At 38.5% G+C, this 16,515-nt stretch overlaps 2 protein-coding genes across 4 annotated transcripts; both read right to left on the bottom strand.

The window, feature by feature from the left end:
• Window positions 1–769: 769 nt before the first annotated feature.
• On the bottom strand, window positions 770–5,936 carry hsd3b1 (hydroxy-delta-5-steroid dehydrogenase, 3 beta- and steroid delta-isomerase 1). Its single transcript, XM_051905620.1, has 3 exons — window positions 5,563–5,936; window positions 5,063–5,227; window positions 770–3,944 (listed from the first exon to the last, which is right to left on the bottom strand). Exons 1-3 carry the CDS (start codon window positions 5,711–5,713, stop codon window positions 3,136–3,138), a joined length of 1,125 nt encoding a protein of 374 aa, XP_051761580.1. The 5' UTR covers window positions 5,714–5,936; the 3' UTR covers window positions 770–3,135.
• A 1,608-nt stretch (window positions 5,937–7,544) lies between these two features.
• Window positions 7,545–15,678, bottom strand: si:rp71-68n21.9 (kelch-like protein 9). 3 transcript variants are annotated; one of them, XM_051905610.1, is made up of 8 exons: window positions 15,493–15,678; window positions 15,085–15,129; window positions 14,367–14,631; window positions 14,089–14,221; window positions 12,213–12,409; window positions 11,279–12,125; window positions 11,076–11,189; window positions 7,545–8,399 (listed from the first exon to the last, which is right to left on the bottom strand). In XM_051905610.1, exons 2-8 carry the CDS (start codon window positions 15,087–15,089, stop codon window positions 7,903–7,905), a joined length of 2,058 nt encoding a protein of 685 aa, XP_051761570.1. In that variant the 5' UTR covers window positions 15,090–15,129; window positions 15,493–15,678; the 3' UTR covers window positions 7,545–7,902. The 3 variants fall into 3 exon arrangements, with proteins under 3 accessions (XP_051761570.1, XP_051761568.1, XP_051761569.1); XM_051905608.1 differs by having other exon boundaries at window positions 14,367–14,637; window positions 15,493–15,667; XM_051905609.1 differs by lacking the exon at window positions 15,493–15,678 and adding an exon at window positions 15,375–15,398 and having other exon boundaries at window positions 14,367–14,637.
• Between the last annotated feature and the right edge of the window lie 837 nt (window positions 15,679–16,515).

Genomic DNA, 16,515 nt, shown 5'->3' with positions numbered 1-16,515 from the left:
TGAAATTAACACAATCAGTTGGCCTCACTTGAAAGACATTATTATCAACAGCTGTTTGTTTGTTCAGTCTCCCCCATAAAGCTATCTTTTGCAAAAGAGATGTTCCTCAGAATATCACAATTGACCGTTCTCAAGGACCCGCCCCCTTTAGTTACTGTTGCTACGTCCGACAAGCCATGCCGATCTCACGCCACACATCACGTTCTCACGCAGTGAAAAATACATCGCGGAGCAAAGAGGACACTGACAACGTGTCAACAGACAAGACAGAGCAGGTTACTTTTGATATGAAACAAAGTCTCAAATTTCAAATGTTGTCATTTATAAATAGGGCTCGAAATTAACTTTTTTACTTGGTAGCACTGGTGCTCCCAACTTCAAAAAGTTAGGAGCACCACAACTATTATATATATATATATATATATATATATATATATATAGGCTTGACATTAAGTCTTGTCATTTACGTATAATTTATTATGAAGCAATATTCTCATCAGTTTTCTATCAGTTTTGACATTTAAATCTGCATATTTGTGATATTTACCCTGAGGGCATTTATTTTTTTTCCCTTTTATAAAGGGCTTTTTTTATCTTATTAAATGTATGCTTCATCTTTCATTTTAAATTCCTAAATTTGATCAATAAATTATAGAATAATAAGACACTATGGGGCTGTTACCAATTAAATTAAATCATTTACACTGCATTAAATGATGCTATGAGTTTGTTTAAAAAAATGAATATACAGAAGTGAGTACACCCCTCACATTTTTGTAAATATTTTATTATATCTTTTCATATGACAACACTGAAGAAATGACACTTTGCTACAATGTAAAGTAGTGAGTGTACCCTCAGCTTCATTAACAAAGCAGTGGTCGTCTTGGAGGTGTGTTTGGGGTCGTTATCATGTTGGAATACGGCCCAGTCTCCGAAGGGAGGGGATCATGCTCTGTTCATGGTTCCCTCAATGAACTGTAGCTCCCCAGTGCCGGCAGCACTCATGCAGCCCCAGACCATGACACTCCCACCACCATGCTTGACTGTAGGCAAGACACACTTGTCTTTGTACTCCTCACCTGGTTACCGCCACACACGCTTGACACCATCTGAACCAAATAAGTTTATCTTGGTCTCATCAGACCACAGGACATGGTTCCAGTAATCCATGTCTTTAGTCTGCTTGTCTTCAGCAAACTGTTTGTGGGCTTTCTTGTGCATCATCTTTAGAAGAGGTTTCCTTCTGTGACGACAGCTACGCAGACCAATTTGATGCAGTGTGCGGCGTATGGTCTGAGCACTGACAGGCTGACCTGCCACCCCTTCAACCTCTGCAGCAATGCTGGCAGCCCTCATACGTCTATTTCCCAAACACAACCTCTGGATATGATGCTGAGCACGTGTCCTCACTTCTTTGGTCGACCATGTAAATAAAGTAAATATTGCATCTAAAATGTAAGTGATTTAATTTTAACTACTTGTTTATTCAACTTTGAATGAAATCAATGTCACATTTTCAATCGTGATAGTGGAAGACAGCGATCTTCTTGGTCATGTGATGTTGCTTAACTGTATCATATGTTATATAAAAACTCCACATTTTGAATTTTTACCGCAGTATGTTAACTGAGTTTGTGTGCTGCGCTCATTTGTTTCCATTTCTCCTCAAAAGGCTGCGCAACCTTGTTACCGTCAGTACATATACATTAGCCTATTATTTCGCTTAAAGTCTGCTTTAAACTTAAGAACTTACAGATGTAGTTTAATTGGTTATGTGATAGAACGGTGGACTGGTAACTGTATCAGCTAACAGCAGGCACATAGTAATTAGCGAACGTTTTGCAGAGAAATGAAAACAGGTCGCACCTCAATGAAGAGCATTGCACGCATTAAATTTAGGGAGCATGCGACTAAAATGGTCGCAATTTCGAGCCTTGTATAAAAAAATTTAAACAATAAATACCATATCATCTCTTCCTACTAGTTCATTTATAGCATCAAATAAGCATGAATGAGCATGAATGAACATCATAAGGAATGTTGTTTCAATCACGGAAAGACGTCAGTACACACCATTTTTCAAGTTCAAGTCCACCGACGTGGCGGATTCGGCGTTATGATTGGTTAGATCGCCTGTCAATCAAACTGTGGAATGCACTACACGACTTTTAAAACCTCAACAGGTTTTAAAGCACTAGGCAGACTAGGAGCCTAATGACTGTGCCCATCATACGTGATTTTCTGAGAATCTGCATAATTTCTGCAAACTGGCTCTGATTTTCGTCAACTAGCGTCGAGCCTTTGACTCCTCCAGACTGTAAATTGCGGAAAAAATCGTGTAGTGACGGACGCCAGAGATCGTATTATTATAGGAAGATAAGAGGGTCTATATCTCTTACCATTGGAGAAAGCGTAACGGCTAACTTAATCACGTGCGGCACCTCTCAGCCTATTGTGTCGCCGTTCAAAACGCCTCGCTGCGTACCGCCAATGCGTACCGCCCATACCGCCAGTTAGCATTAGCCGTTACGCTTTTTTGGCTAAAGGTTGCAGGCTTGCCTTCCAGTGGCTTTGCGAACGCACATCTCTGTCTTTGCCAACGAAAATAGTTCCTGAACAACGCAGAAGTGTTTTTGAACGAATCGGTTGAGCAAATGAATAAAGACAGTCACGTGTCGCCACCTACAGGCGTAACGAATTACAACAACAGACAAGCAGAGTAATGCAGACTCAGTCAGGTAGGCCTGAATTAATACAGTCGTTTACTTACAAGTCATTATTTGCATTAAAAATTCACGGATTATATAGTGCCTGACTAGCCGACGGCCTACTTCTTTCTCTTCGATTTTAAAAATACATTAATTTATACAATAAAACCATCTTCTTTTGGAATAAATAACAGTGTATCTTTTTTTCTTTATGTGGATATTTATTTCTATTTATCAGACAAGTTTAAACATAATATACAGTCATTTCCAGGTTTTTTTATTATGTAAAACATGCATTATCCAAGACACTAGACAACTAATGTTTTCTCCTACTGTGGATTCGAAGGAATATTACTAACCAATAAGCAGAACATGGCTGTTGAGAAATACAGGTTAGCACAGTATTCATAAACATGATGTTAGTTTATTTCAAGTTAATTTGCTGTCTCTCTGTGGGTAAGACAGACGCTAGCCAATCGGTAGTGCGCTTGCGTGCCTCTTCCCAGTCATAGCGAGGGCAATATCCGAAATCCCTGTGAGCCTTTTGATATGAGAAACTAAATGGTGTGTTTAACATGGTCAGTAACTGCCTATTTAGGGGTGGAGTGAACCTCAGGATGGGTCGAAGCACAACGTGCAGTAATTCCATGAGGAATGACAGAAGATATAGAAGTGGAAAGGGCAAAATGGGCCTCTCTTGTATCCCAAAGCCTAATGGTGAAAGAACAGCATAGTTAAAGTCTGAATAGCTGACAGGTGGTGTGTTGTCTGAGACGTAATAGAAGTTTCCACCCATCACGGCCCTTTTCTGAGAATCTTTGAGGGCCCGACCTGCCTGTAGATGTGCCAGGGCTGCGTTCCCCACGTATACAGGATTCACCTTTGCCTCACGTCGTGATATTCTCAGCAGCACGTTTCCATTGCGGATTCCATCCCTCATGTGGCCTAAAGTAAATCGACAGCCTGGTCCATAGATGTACATGGGCCTCAATGCACAAGTAGCCAGCTGACCTCCATTGTGGAGCAGCTCTCCATTGGCCTGAAGGCAAATCTGTTCAGCCTCCTGCTTGGTTTTGCTGTAGTTAAACTTAAGACAGCAGGAGTAGGGGGTGTCCTCATCGCCATTAATGATTGGGTCACCACGGGAATTGGGACCAGCCACCTCAATGCTGCTTGTATAAATGAAGGAGGCTACGTTTTCTTGGATGCAGGTCTCGAGCAGCAGCTGTGTTCCTGCCATGGAAAAAAAAAAAAAAAAAAAAAAATTCATTGTCTTTGAACCTTATTATTACTATATGTGAATGTGACCCTGGACCACAAAACCAGTCATAAGGGTCAATTTTTTGAAATTGAGATTTATACATCATCTAAAAGCGGAATAAATAAGATTGCCATTGATGTATGGTTTGTTAGGATAGGACAATATATGACCAAAATACAACTATTTAAAAATCTGGAATCTGAGGGTGCAAAAAAATCAAAATATTGAGAAAATCACCTTTAAAATTGTCTAAACGAAGTCTTTAGCAATGCATATCCACTCACAAAAATAAATTTTGTATATATTTACGGTAGGAAATTTACAAAATATCTTCATGGAACATGATCTTTACTTAATATCCTAATGATTTTTGGCATAAAAGAAAAATCAATAATTTTGACTGGTTTTGTGGTCCAGGGTCACATATTGTATTGTGTTGGCATATTTTGATGAGTCAAAGTGGATTTTTTATATTTTATTTGTGTTGCTAAATCAAGTCTCATTTAAGTCAGTATTTCTCAAACTTTTTGACTACAAGGTCCTCCATAGGATTCCTTGGGTACATGTGCAGCTAATTGACAAAGTTTTTGTTTGCCTAACTAAAATTAAAATAATTACATTTCAGGATTCCAGACGTTTTAAGTACTGAATATTTTTCAGGGGCCTCTCTTTTTTTAACAAATGAATATACATGAATTTTCCAGTTGTTTGTGGTTTATAGATTAAGGTTTAGGATAAGGATTTTTAAAAAATATTTGAATACACAATTTTTTTTTCCAATTTATACCTTTTAAAATATTTTAGAGCTTGGCATACCTACAAAAATGTGTATACCTTATAAAAATTATGCTGTTTTATATCCAGTTTTTCCAAGACCATGGGAATCCTGTTTCTTCAAAGACAAAGTAGTGGGCTCCGTCTCTCCAGTTTAAGAACCACTGATACAAATGCTCACTTTTTTGTCTCAATCACCCCCAAAAAAACCCCTCTATATTCATCCATAAAAATTTGTATTAGATTTTTTTAAATTATTAGCTCAAATTAATTCAGGCTTGTTACCGTGTGCCAAAGACCGGTACAGATCTCTCACCTTTAACATTAACTCCATATAATTCACTGTATTCAACTGCTCCAATGACATCGATGAGAGACGCCGTGTGGAAAATAAGTGCTGCTCCTTTACAGGCTCTTCTCAGCAGCTCACGGTCCCTGATATCCCCCTCAAAAACACTCACTTTAGTCTCTCCCCTGCAATCTGAGGACACAGACAGAGAAACAAATCAAAGTCAGAGTGTTTGTTTTATGTATTTCTCTATTTGCCTATATTTATTGCTTATAAAGAGATAAGAAAGTAAAGACAGAAATGTCATGTTAACAGTTATATGTTAACACATTATATGCGTATATTATCTGTATTTTTAATATTCCCAAGCAAAGTGCAAAACAGGAAGAAGAATGTCAACTAGGACTAAGAGACACCCACAAAACCAAAGAATATAAATAGTGACCAACAGAGTCCACAAAAAGGAGAAATACAAGAGGGATTTGCTATTTTAGATGAGAAATACTGTAAAGGGAGTATCCACTTACCGTCAAGAGACTGTATTAGCTCAGACCGGATGTTTCTATCTAGCAATCTGATCTCAGCAAGCTTCTCCTCTTCCAGCAGCAATCTGATCAGCTTTTCTCCCAGAAACCCGCAGGCTCCTGTCACCACACACACTTCTCCAGACAGAGCCATGGCAACTGCCACCAGCACCAGCACCTCTTCACTTCTCGGTAACACTTTGTGTTATGCCACTCTGATGAAATCGTACTAGAGAGAGGTACTGGAAACCACAGTGACGTGATGAGTCCTCGGAGATGGTGGAGCAGACTGGGAGGGTGCTGTGTTTTTAAGCCCTACTATCTGCCAAGGACAGCCTCAATGCCACAGGCTGGGAACGGGATTTGAGAAACAGGGTCAAGGTGCTAGTCAGCAGTCTGCTTATTTTAAAGGTTCCTGTTTTTACAGAGACAGCAACTTTTGACTTGAAATCAGGTTTTATTTATGCAGTGGCTTTACATGTGGTCAAATGGGAGATGCATAAGGGGTGTAATAACGATTTCACAAGTTTCATTTTCTCCCCTCATTTGATTTAGCATATTTGTATTGTCTTAGTTTTGTGCAAAATAGAATATAGATACACATATTTCCTGAACTTTTAGGAAACAGCTTTTTGACTAAAATATTATATCAAAATATGAATTGAACTTCAAATGCAGAATTAAAAGTGATATACTTTACTTTTTCAGCTTTTTTCAGCTCTTTGTATATTGTTGACTTCTTTACTTATTTTAAAACAACTTAAGATTCCCGGATATGAAAGAGGGAACATTCATCAGTCAGTCTAGACTGTAATAGTCTTTCACAATTACTCTGGGCATACAGACCTTGGGATAGTTGTTCTTTGGCTTCTGATGATCTGACTAATGACTTATCCAAAAAATGCACCAGTCAAGGCTGTATTTTTTGATGAATAGAAAGTTTAAAAGAACAGCATTTATTTGAAATCCTTGCTGAATATAAATATTAATTAAATATATATATTCAATATATTATTTTTAATATATATATATATATATATATATATATATATATATATATATATTATAAAACGGTTAGTTCCCGTCCTTGATTCTGATTAGTCAATAGCTGTGTTTTATTCGCGATAAAACACGGCTAGGACCGCTTCACTCAACGGTTCTGTGTATCACTACACAACACCCTTAGCAACCACTCTTAGCAGTGTAAACTGCATGTTCTCAATTGATATTGTTCATTGAAGCTTACTGTATTATGTAGAAGAGTGTTGTGAGAAAGAGATTGAGTGAGCAAGTTTATTACCTGCATTCAGATTTAGCAGGTCAGTCCTATGTTCATAATAAAAATAAAAATCTGTCCAATGTATTATCTTGTCCTTTTAACATTTAAGGGGTTTTCCCATGACTGACAGCGCTAGTCAAAGCATTTGTCAGTTGTGTCTTGTTCCGTATTCACAACAATTCAGTCTTTTCAATGTAAAAGTCTTCGCTACTGACTGACACACTCATAAAGACAGTCTTTGCTGCCATTTAATGGCGTGAAAATATAACTTCTGTTGCTGTTCACGGTCAGGGACTATTTTATCCGGCGGAAGGAAGACTTTTAGAAAAAGTTTACTTCATGAAAGTTGCATTGATACATATTTCTGGCTTTAATATTTGTATTGTGTGGTAACCGTTTTATAAAAGAAATAAGGTACTCGAGGCTAGTGCTGTATCGTGAATAAGTCACGGCTGAAGGGGTTGCTCCGCTTCGCGTCGTGCCTAACAACGCCCTTCAGCCATGACTTATTCACGATACAGCACAGCCTCTCGTACCTTATTGCTTACACACACACACACATATATCTAAACTGTAGTATATATAGTGTATATTCTCTAGCCCTTACTGAAAAACAAAAATAGTAATCACATTTTTTTTGCTTGACTGTAAACATTGAAATTTTGTAAACATTTGAAATTTTTGATAAAAAGGTACCAAACACAAATTAATTGATTAAAAAAAGTTTATTTTTGCAAGGCATATAAAAGTAATTGAAGCATATATAAAACGTAGAACAGAATAATTTAGAGATGCAATATTAAGCACTGTGGCTATCATACGTGTCATCAGTCACTGAAAGAGAACAGCATTTAAGCACAGTTAAGCACATTTAAAAACACAGTGGTACACTAACAGCTTTTTACAAGCAGATTATTTTCCCTTGCCCCAGCTTAGACATTACTAAAGTGGCATGAACAGAAATAAAAACATTAAATCTGTTTTTGCAATACACATCACTAGCAATGTGAAGCTAATTTCAGTATCTCACATGTAAAGGCCGAAAGTGATATCAAAACATCTGTTCAGCCTTTGGATGTTGAAAGAGGACACTCTTGTATTTCAGCCTCATCTGTTGAACCTTTTGGGCAATGAACTGTCATAGTGCATGCCCGTATTCCTCCGAGAGGCTCCAGGACATTGAAGACCTTCTCCCACTCATCCTTCTCAGGGTCATAACACTGCACAATATCCACCATACACCTGCTGTTCCAGGAGTAACCACCCACCACGTAGATGCGCTCCTTAAAGACGGCCACCCCGACATCGCTCTGACCCCTGGGCATCGGAGCCACCACTGTCCACTGGTCAGTTGCGGGGCTGTAGAACTCACAGCTTAGCACATCATCGTAGTCATTAGTCCCACGGAAGTGGTTTCCACCCATGACGTAAAGGCGGTCGCCCACGGTGCACATGCAGTGAAGACCACGAAGCTCCATCATGTCTGCTCGTCTACTCCACACGTCTCTATCGGGGTCATAACACAGCAGCTCTTTCTGGAAAGCATCTCTTGTGATCCCACCTGATGGTATAAAAGATGAATGCAAATTACATAAATTCGTTTCAGCTGTTATTGAGGAACGAATGGATATTCATTTTACTTTTTAGAACAAGTTCATTTATTTGTGCTGAAACACAAATTTAGCAGAAAGGATGTGGTTACGAGGCTGAAGTATATAGGACCCTTACTTACACAAAACTCACAAAAAAGTCCACCAAAAATGTCCAACAGTGTGTAATTGACATGAGAAAACATAACTGGAAATTGATTGGAAATGGTGCACAAAAGCCCTCTACTCATGTGATCTTCAGCTTGGTGTTTTTCACAAATCACATGTTTATTTCAGCTGAAACATGATTTTTACTGACACTTTTGTATCTTTGGTAAACAAGTACACAAACTTTTGAAAAACTTGGTGTGGTGGAAATGACAAAAGTCTGTAAAGTGCCTCTATATTATTATTATTATTTTTGTCTTCCTATACCTCAATTCCTTTTTTTCTTTTCAAATGTACTTCTTTTTGATTATGTTTCAGGGCTCTATACGCTAACATTTTTCTTTAGGAGCACTTGTGCTCCTAGTAAAATTTAGGAGCACTTTCTGATCAATAACATACATTAACTTTCCCATTACAGGGCGATATTTGCCCCTTTAAATTAATTTCCAGGGGCATTTTTTACCATTATAAGAGCAATTTTTGTCTAATCTTGTTAAATGTATGCATCATATTTTGTCAATTTCTTAAAAAAAAAAAATACAAAATTTGTTTTGAAATGTTAAACAATAAATTCAGTTAGAACAATAAGACCCAATCAGACTGTTACCAATCAAAAGAAATCATCAAAAATCCATCTTTGCTCTGCAGAAGTGGCACAGAAGCTCCATCTGCAGTGGTATTATTTAGACACATTTACATAGACTGCTTAATGCAGCTCATTGGTAATTAATGTTGTACGAATGTTTTTAAATATATATGTTTTAATTTAGAAATATGTAAAAAATTAAAATTTTAAAGCTTGATATTTTAAGTAAAAACAGTCTATGTGAAGTGTAAATATGAAAAAAATTTTTATTTACATTTACCGCCAGTAGGTGGCGGTAATTCTTAATGTGCGAGTCAGTGATGTGATCTTAACGTGATTCATTCAGTCCTTCAAAACGCAGATTCAATCTTGCTTGGAGATGCGCAACAGTTCTAGTGTGGCTTTGTTTGAAACTATTTTCACGAAATATAGCAAAAACATACAATATTGTGGCTAATGTTAACTCACTTAATATCCACTTGTTTAAATGACTTCAATAAGATCAGTAATCACATTTGGAATCATGCCAATACTTGGAGAAACAGGAGTCTACTCCTGTGATATATTACTTAAATATTTGGCTTGCTGCAATCGACGGTGTTACATCACTTGCCCACCGTCGTTTTTATAGTAATAAAAATCATTTAGTTCAGTTAGAGAACAGACACTACAGTTAAAAACTGAACGCGTCTGCTCAATTCAGTGAGCCGAACGAGAGTTGCAGCACAGATCAGCAGCAGGAGTCAGATTTCACCTCACTTCGCCCATTTCGCCTCACTTGACAAGACTACGGATGAAGATTTAGTTGCAAAGCGAAATGTAAAAGCGCATATTTAAGCAAGTTTGTCATTGTACTGTTTTGTTGTTGTGTTTTTCATTAAGAAAAATAATGAACCCACCCACCATTCAAACAATTGCCGCCTCCGAAATGCCGCTACTTCAAAAGTGAAAGTAAAATGGCAGCAAGGGCATTTATAACGGTGTGTGTGTGTGTTTATTAATTTTTAGTGGCATTTTTTCCCTCAAGCCCCCATTAATTTACAACCTTGTTTATGATAATCCAAATGTTAATTTCCAGTTAATTTTGTCTGAAACAGCATGAGACATCTGGTAAGTGCGTCATACCCCTTTCACCTTGTAAACAATCTTTGAAGTGAAGTCCATTGCACAAGTCTTTTGCACTTACTCTGCTGTACTGACTGAAGCAAAGTCTTTGAATGAAGGCATGAAAAGCAGCCGATTGCAGTACTAAACATAACTGTTGTTCAGTGTAGATGCATTCCGATTGTATTATAGATCTGTTCATGAGAATCGATTGGGTCACTCGCACCAGTGCACCTAAATATTTTTAAAAAGTCGCACAGTTATTTTCAGGTGCAAATGCGAGCGAAATGGTCGCAGTGTAGAGCCCTGTGTTTGAATACTTTTGTTTGTGATTCTTCAAGCTGGAACTTTCTCATGGTTTCACAAGAGGCCTGCCATGCCCTTTTTAGACTGTGGTCTAACCTCAGATGAGTGACCCAATTCAGCTTGATGCTGCTCTGTTTCATAGTTATTTGTTTCAGTTGCTTTTGATTCTTGTTCAGGAAACATCGTCATTAGGTGAAGGTTGCAAAGTTGCTGAGAGACCTACAAACAGCATTTTCTTTCTGTCTTTCTGTTTTGTTTTGGGGGTTTTTCTAAAGTGTAATAAAAGAATTCTTGTGCGGTGCATTCATTAGATCCATGCAGAGGACTGTGGTGGATTAAGGCCACATGCTTTGTGAGCCAGATTTAATTAGTTTACAAAATCTCCCCTCATTATGTAGGACAGATGTTACCACATTAATCCACAACTACATATAATACAGTTGTCCTTTTCACATTGATCTCACATTTTTGAGTGGATACTCACCTGACACATACATCAGATCTCCATGTACTGTGCCAGCGTGTCCATAATGAGGTTCATTCATCGGTGCAACAAAAGTCCACTCATTCTTGTTCAAGTTGTAGCACTCCACCGAATCTAAACGACAGACAGTTTTTGTTTTTCCACAGTATTTTAAGGCAGAACAGAACATTTTGTACAGTGTAATTGCTAAAACATGTCCTTACCAATCTCCCCTGTGGCATTTCTCCCTCCAACAGCATAGAGCTTCCCCTTCAGAGCGCTCAGATGGAAGAACGTCCTCTTCTCATTCAGAGAGGCCACCTGCAACCAGCGGTCAAAGCGAGGATCATACCTGTACGCGCTGTCAACAGCTGTCTTACCCTTGGTGTCATAAGTGCTCTGACCTCCTACAATGTAAAGAAACCCCCCTAGAAGAGCCACTCCGTGCTGGTAACGTGGCACCTCCATAGGTTGGAGGGCCCTCCAAGTGCCTCCGTCTTCCTCATCGTACAGCTTGAGCTCTTTGCTGACCACAAGTTGCTGCCTCATCACACCACCCAGAACCACCAGGTGAGTACAGTCGGATCGAATCCGGGTCCGTTCCGTCTGCAGTTTCGGCTGGAGGAAGGGAAGCATCTGATAGTTGCTGGCCTCCAGGAGGAGGTTGACACAGGCCGTGTCCGATCGCATGAACGGCTCCACTTCCTTCTTTTCCCCGCTTGTTGCTCCTTCTTCCATCTGGTCCTCCTGAGAGATCTGGAGGAGCTCAGCAGGGGTCATCAGAGGGAAGCGGATGTGGCGCATCAGGGAGTAAGCAGCAGAACGACGCTCGGTGGGTTTATGGGACAGCCAGGCACGGGCAATGCGATACAGCTCCATCTCAGTGAAACCCCTCAGAGAGTCGCTGGAGAGGGCGTACGTCATGCTCGCCTCGGACAGCTGCAGCAGGCGGCCACTCTGCATCAATGCGGAGAAGTTCTCGCACACAAACATGTGGACATGTCTCTGGACATCTTCCAGAAGAAGATCTCTGGCAATGCGCTCCACTTCCACACAGTTTTCTATAGTGATCTGCCATGTAAAAAACGTGGCTTATTTGAGCACAGATGAATAATTAATGGAAAGAAAAAATGAACACCACATCTTAAGTGTTTGTACCTCACTGCTAAGTAGCTGGTTGCAGAAGCTGAGAACGGGAAGCACCTGGAGGAAGCTCGCTGCCTCTAGTGTGTCCTGAAGGGTGCCGAGACTCAGGCTCAGACGAGATGTGTAGATGAACTCGATGATATTCTTCAGGCCGATTGTGCTCACGCCATGGAGCTTTATCTCCTTCAGCTCCTGCTCTCTCATGCCTCCTGCCACACCAAAAGTGAGAGGGAAATGATTTGATCAGTGAGGATGAGCGAGAAGTAGAATGCAAAGAGCAACTGCTTTTCCTTGGTAACCTAATTTTAAATTACATAATGTTAGATCTATTACAGTTTTTCCCCATGTATTGTAAGGGAACTTACTGTTAACCAATTAACAGTTTTTTTTACTGTAGCACTTTTTCAGTCTTTTACAGGTAAAATTAAATTTTTTACAGTGTAATAATTATTTTGATATTATGGCTGATAACCAATAAATTATAATAAAGGTGCAATATGTAATATTTTCTGTCCGCTAGAGGCCTATTCAAAACAAAGGCGTAGCTTGATGACGCCAAGTTTGAGCGCGGAATCTTGGGACATGTGGCCTTCATCTCAACGGCCGGTGGAAAAGAACTGGGATAGGACTCGGGAAGAAATCATGTTCATGGATGCGATTATTAACGTTACTGTAGTATGAAGCAGAGCAGGACCGAGTGTTGTGGGAGCTGAACGAGGCCGCTGGAGCGATTGCGCAACACACGCCTCACGAGCAGCAGAACTTTTATAATGCCACAGTCGCCGGCGCTGCTTCCGCTTTTCCGGTCATGAGTATGAGGTAACACAGCGCTGTTTATCATATTAGATACATTTGAGTGTGTTGAAAACAATGTTATAACGTTACTCTGTGCGTTCGCTCAGCGGCTGCTGTGAGAAACTGTTGCACACTGCAGTAAGCTAGATTGATTTTAGAATATCATAATAAATGCTGGCTTGTGTTGATAAATAGCATGCAATTAATTTTAAAACATATTGTATGATTGAGAAAACGCTGTATTACTGTTACTAAAAATAAAGCTGCATCTGATTATGCTATGTTAGCTACTTCACAAAATAGTGTTTTTCTCTGAGGCATGGTAAAGCATGGTACTCGCAAAAAAATCAAGAAAATTAGATTTAAACAATAAGACTAAACGTGTTGAGCTATATAACAATAATTCGTTTTTTTGTCTATAAATATATCAAAACAGTTGTTCCCTTGTCTATTAAAACATGTAAATATTAAAGCGTCTTTGGTGTTTCCATGGTTTCTACAAAATAAAACCGTAAACCGAGGGTAACGCGGGTATGACGCAATTGACAGGCAACTCCTCACACGTCCCGGAGCCTTGGTTTAAATTGCAATTTTCTCACGATTTACAAATAGTTGCAAACATTTGGGATATTGTAAGTACTCAAGTGAACAAAATATATAACACTGGCCTAGTGGTTTTTGGATATTTTACTGCAAAATTCTTACATATTGCATCTTTAAAATATATATTTTTGTCTAAATAAATTAAAAATAAATATTATGAATTTAGGGATAACAGCGTTATGATGTATGGTAAAAGTCTGTATAAATATATTTACTAAAAATTACTTATATTTTTTAAATTATTTAAAGATTAACTTTAAGTGACTGGCTAAATAGAGCCAGATTTATGGTAGGTTTACATGACAATGTGCTAAAAATGGAATTTTTTTCTTTGCGTTTTTAGTTGAAAACGGTGTCGTGTAAACCGCCCCTTAGCCAGAATCATACAAACTGATAAACAGCAGGTATATTAAACAACATATAAAAACCAAAACAACAACTGTAATAAGCTTTGAAAAGAGAAAATCCTCCTCCTGGATTTGGTGAGTACCTGTGAACATGGCCTTGAAGTAGTCACTGGCTGAAGCCATGATGACCCTGTGAACCGGGAAAGTTTCACTGCTGTCACCAGGTACCAGAGTCACATCGCAAAGCGTCTCATCACCACGAAAATGATCCAATCCCTGGGACACGACAAAATCTGCCATTAATATATACTATTTACAGTGAAATGCGCCACTCTTTTTAAGTACACACTGTATTCCTGTTTTAGGCAGTCAACTATGCTAGTAACAGCCTGGTTTCATATTTTCTTGTCTTTTGTTTTACCTTGAGTATGGCAGCGCCATGCTCCGTGCTGTTGAACACTTGTATTTGTGGCCTCGGAGGGGCACTGGGCTTTTGAACCACTGGAGGTTTTGGGGGGATTACAACTGGTTTTGGTGCATGCTCTGGAGGTTTTGGAGTAGTCTCAGCGGGTCTTGGAGGAGCCACCGTTGGGGGCTTGTCTGTTTGAGGAGGGGGTCGTGGTGGCTCCCTCTGTGATCTGCTTCCTATTCGTGAAAGTCTGCGATGCAGTTTTCCTTCCTCCCCACTGTTTCTGAAATAAAAACATTTTTAAAAACTTCTACAGTCAGAGGGCTTGCAAAGGTGTGCTATTGTCAGGCCACATGAAAGACCCATATTCCTCATTTCCTCTTATTTTATAATAATTTTAATAATAATTAATATAAATATTATCCAATTTTTTATCATTTTTATCCAATTTATATAGTTCTCTAACCAACTGCATTATTTTATGTACTTTATTTGAACCCTTTTCTGATTTCTGTATTAAGGGAGACACGGCCTCAACAAGAAAGCATGTCTTCTTAAAAAAAACTACTGATCTACTAAATAAACTAAACGGAAGCTCTGAGATCTATCTTTAGGGATTCAGTGTAACAACAAAGAAATTATGTATGAAAGTATAAAGTTAATATGAAAATATAACATGAATCCACCTGCCATTTAAAGTAAGGCCTATCTTAAGACAATCAGAACTTACCCCATGTTTTTTGTGTTTGCTTATTTGCTGTCCACAAAGTGATTTCTGGTAGAAAAATGAGAACAAATGGTTAAGTGTTTCACCTGATCTGCAGGAACAATATTTGGATTAAAGTAAGTTTGAACAAACAAGTTCAGAAAGGGGAAGTTAATGCTACCGTGCAACGAACACAAAAAAGATGCCGATTAGACAGACACGGCCTCATCTCTATATGTGTGTGTAGAATGAGGGAGTTTCTTTAGTTACGATCACAAAGAAAATTGGCAGATAAGCTTAAGCTAAATACTTACTTCTAAGGAACAGTACTACTTTTACCCATCCTCTTCAAAGCACTGACACACAAATGTAAAGTTCATAAGAGGGGGGAAATTCAGGAAAGATGGACTACGTAAAATAAAAGGAGCTTACCGAGACGTGGTGCTTTCTCTGGGGGTTTCAAAAGTGTCTTCTCATTATAACACAAAGCATCACGCTGTGATCACACTCAGTCGACACAACTGGGTATGCAGAGTCTGTTTACCACAACCTCATTGACTTCCTGTGTCACTTCTCTCTCTCTTTCTCTCTTAGACACACACACCCTTACATGTTATTTCAAAACGTTCTCTCTTCCTCCTTTTGACATGTTGCTTATAATAGGCTTCAGTTCAAGCTTTAGCTCTTCCTTCTGCTGCATCTGCACTGTGATGTTGTATTTGATGCTCATGAGGTGAACCCATACCCGGTGTGAAATGAGGAAGCCCGACAGCAGATTTGCATTTCTTTTATGTGCTGCATTAACAGTTTATTTACTGTAGTGACTGTAAAAATGCCAAACAAAAAAGCTTCATGTTTGAGGCCAAGGAAAAAACCAATTACCAATTAAATTAGAGAAAATGCATAATAATTGGTGGCCCTTTAAAAGCCATACAGCCATTAAATTATTTTTTTTAGTGTGAATAATTTAGTTAACCTCATTCAAAAAGTATAGGAAGACAGCAGAAAGAGTATAGTATTTATTGTCAGATAAATATTATGACTGAAAATATTGAATTAACACACACCATTATTACGTTCAAGAATCTCATATTGTTTAGTTTTGCCACACTGAATATTTTAACCAAATGTAGTCAATACTGATTATAGTCTCACTTTGCTCCAAAATCAGAAACTTTTCCCATTGCACATTAGTTAGTTGCCAGCTACAGAAAACATCTTCAAAACCACCATCATAAAGATAACTTTGTAGAGCATGCAGAGTGCAAAAAACTAATTTGCCAGACTTATCTTCTGTAGAGCTGCTTTATGGTTGAAACAGAAGTTGTAATTATAAATGAAATGATTAAATCCTGATCCGGACGCTGTTTTTTTTTTTTTTATCTGTATTTTAAAAAGTGCTATATAAATAAATGAGACTATTACTGAGTGGAGATTCATCAGGTAATGAAATAA

This window comes from Ctenopharyngodon idella, chromosome 9, assembly GCF_019924925.1.
Source record: "Ctenopharyngodon idella isolate HZGC_01 chromosome 9, HZGC01, whole genome shotgun sequence".
Lineage (NCBI taxonomy): Eukaryota > Metazoa > Chordata > Actinopteri > Cypriniformes > Xenocyprididae > Ctenopharyngodon > Ctenopharyngodon idella.
This window is presented reverse-complemented; position numbering and strand designations above follow the sequence as displayed.

Excerpts from the sequence above, each read along its gene's own strand:
- hsd3b1 (XM_051905620.1), bottom strand. The coding sequence starts at position 5,713 with ATGGCTCTGTCTGGAGAAGTGTGTGTGGTGACAGGAGCCTGCGGGTTT. Across the intron at positions 5,228-5,562 it reads GCTAATACAGTCTCTTGACG|ATTGCAGGGGAGAGACTAAA; the intron begins GTAAGTGGATAC and ends CTGTGTCCTCAG. Across the intron at positions 3,945-5,062 it reads ATATGGAGTTAATGTTAAAG|GAACACAGCTGCTGCTCGAG; the intron begins GTGAGAGATCTG and ends TTTCCATGGCAG.
- si:rp71-68n21.9 (XM_051905608.1), bottom strand. Across the intron at positions 12,126-12,212 it reads ACCAGCTACTTAGCAGTGAG|ATCACTATAGAAAACTGTGT; the intron begins GTACAAACACTT and ends TTTACATGGCAG. Across the intron at positions 8,400-11,075 it reads AGATCTGATGTATGTGTCAG|GTGGGATCACAAGAGATGCT; the intron begins GTGAGTATCCAC and ends TTATACCATCAG.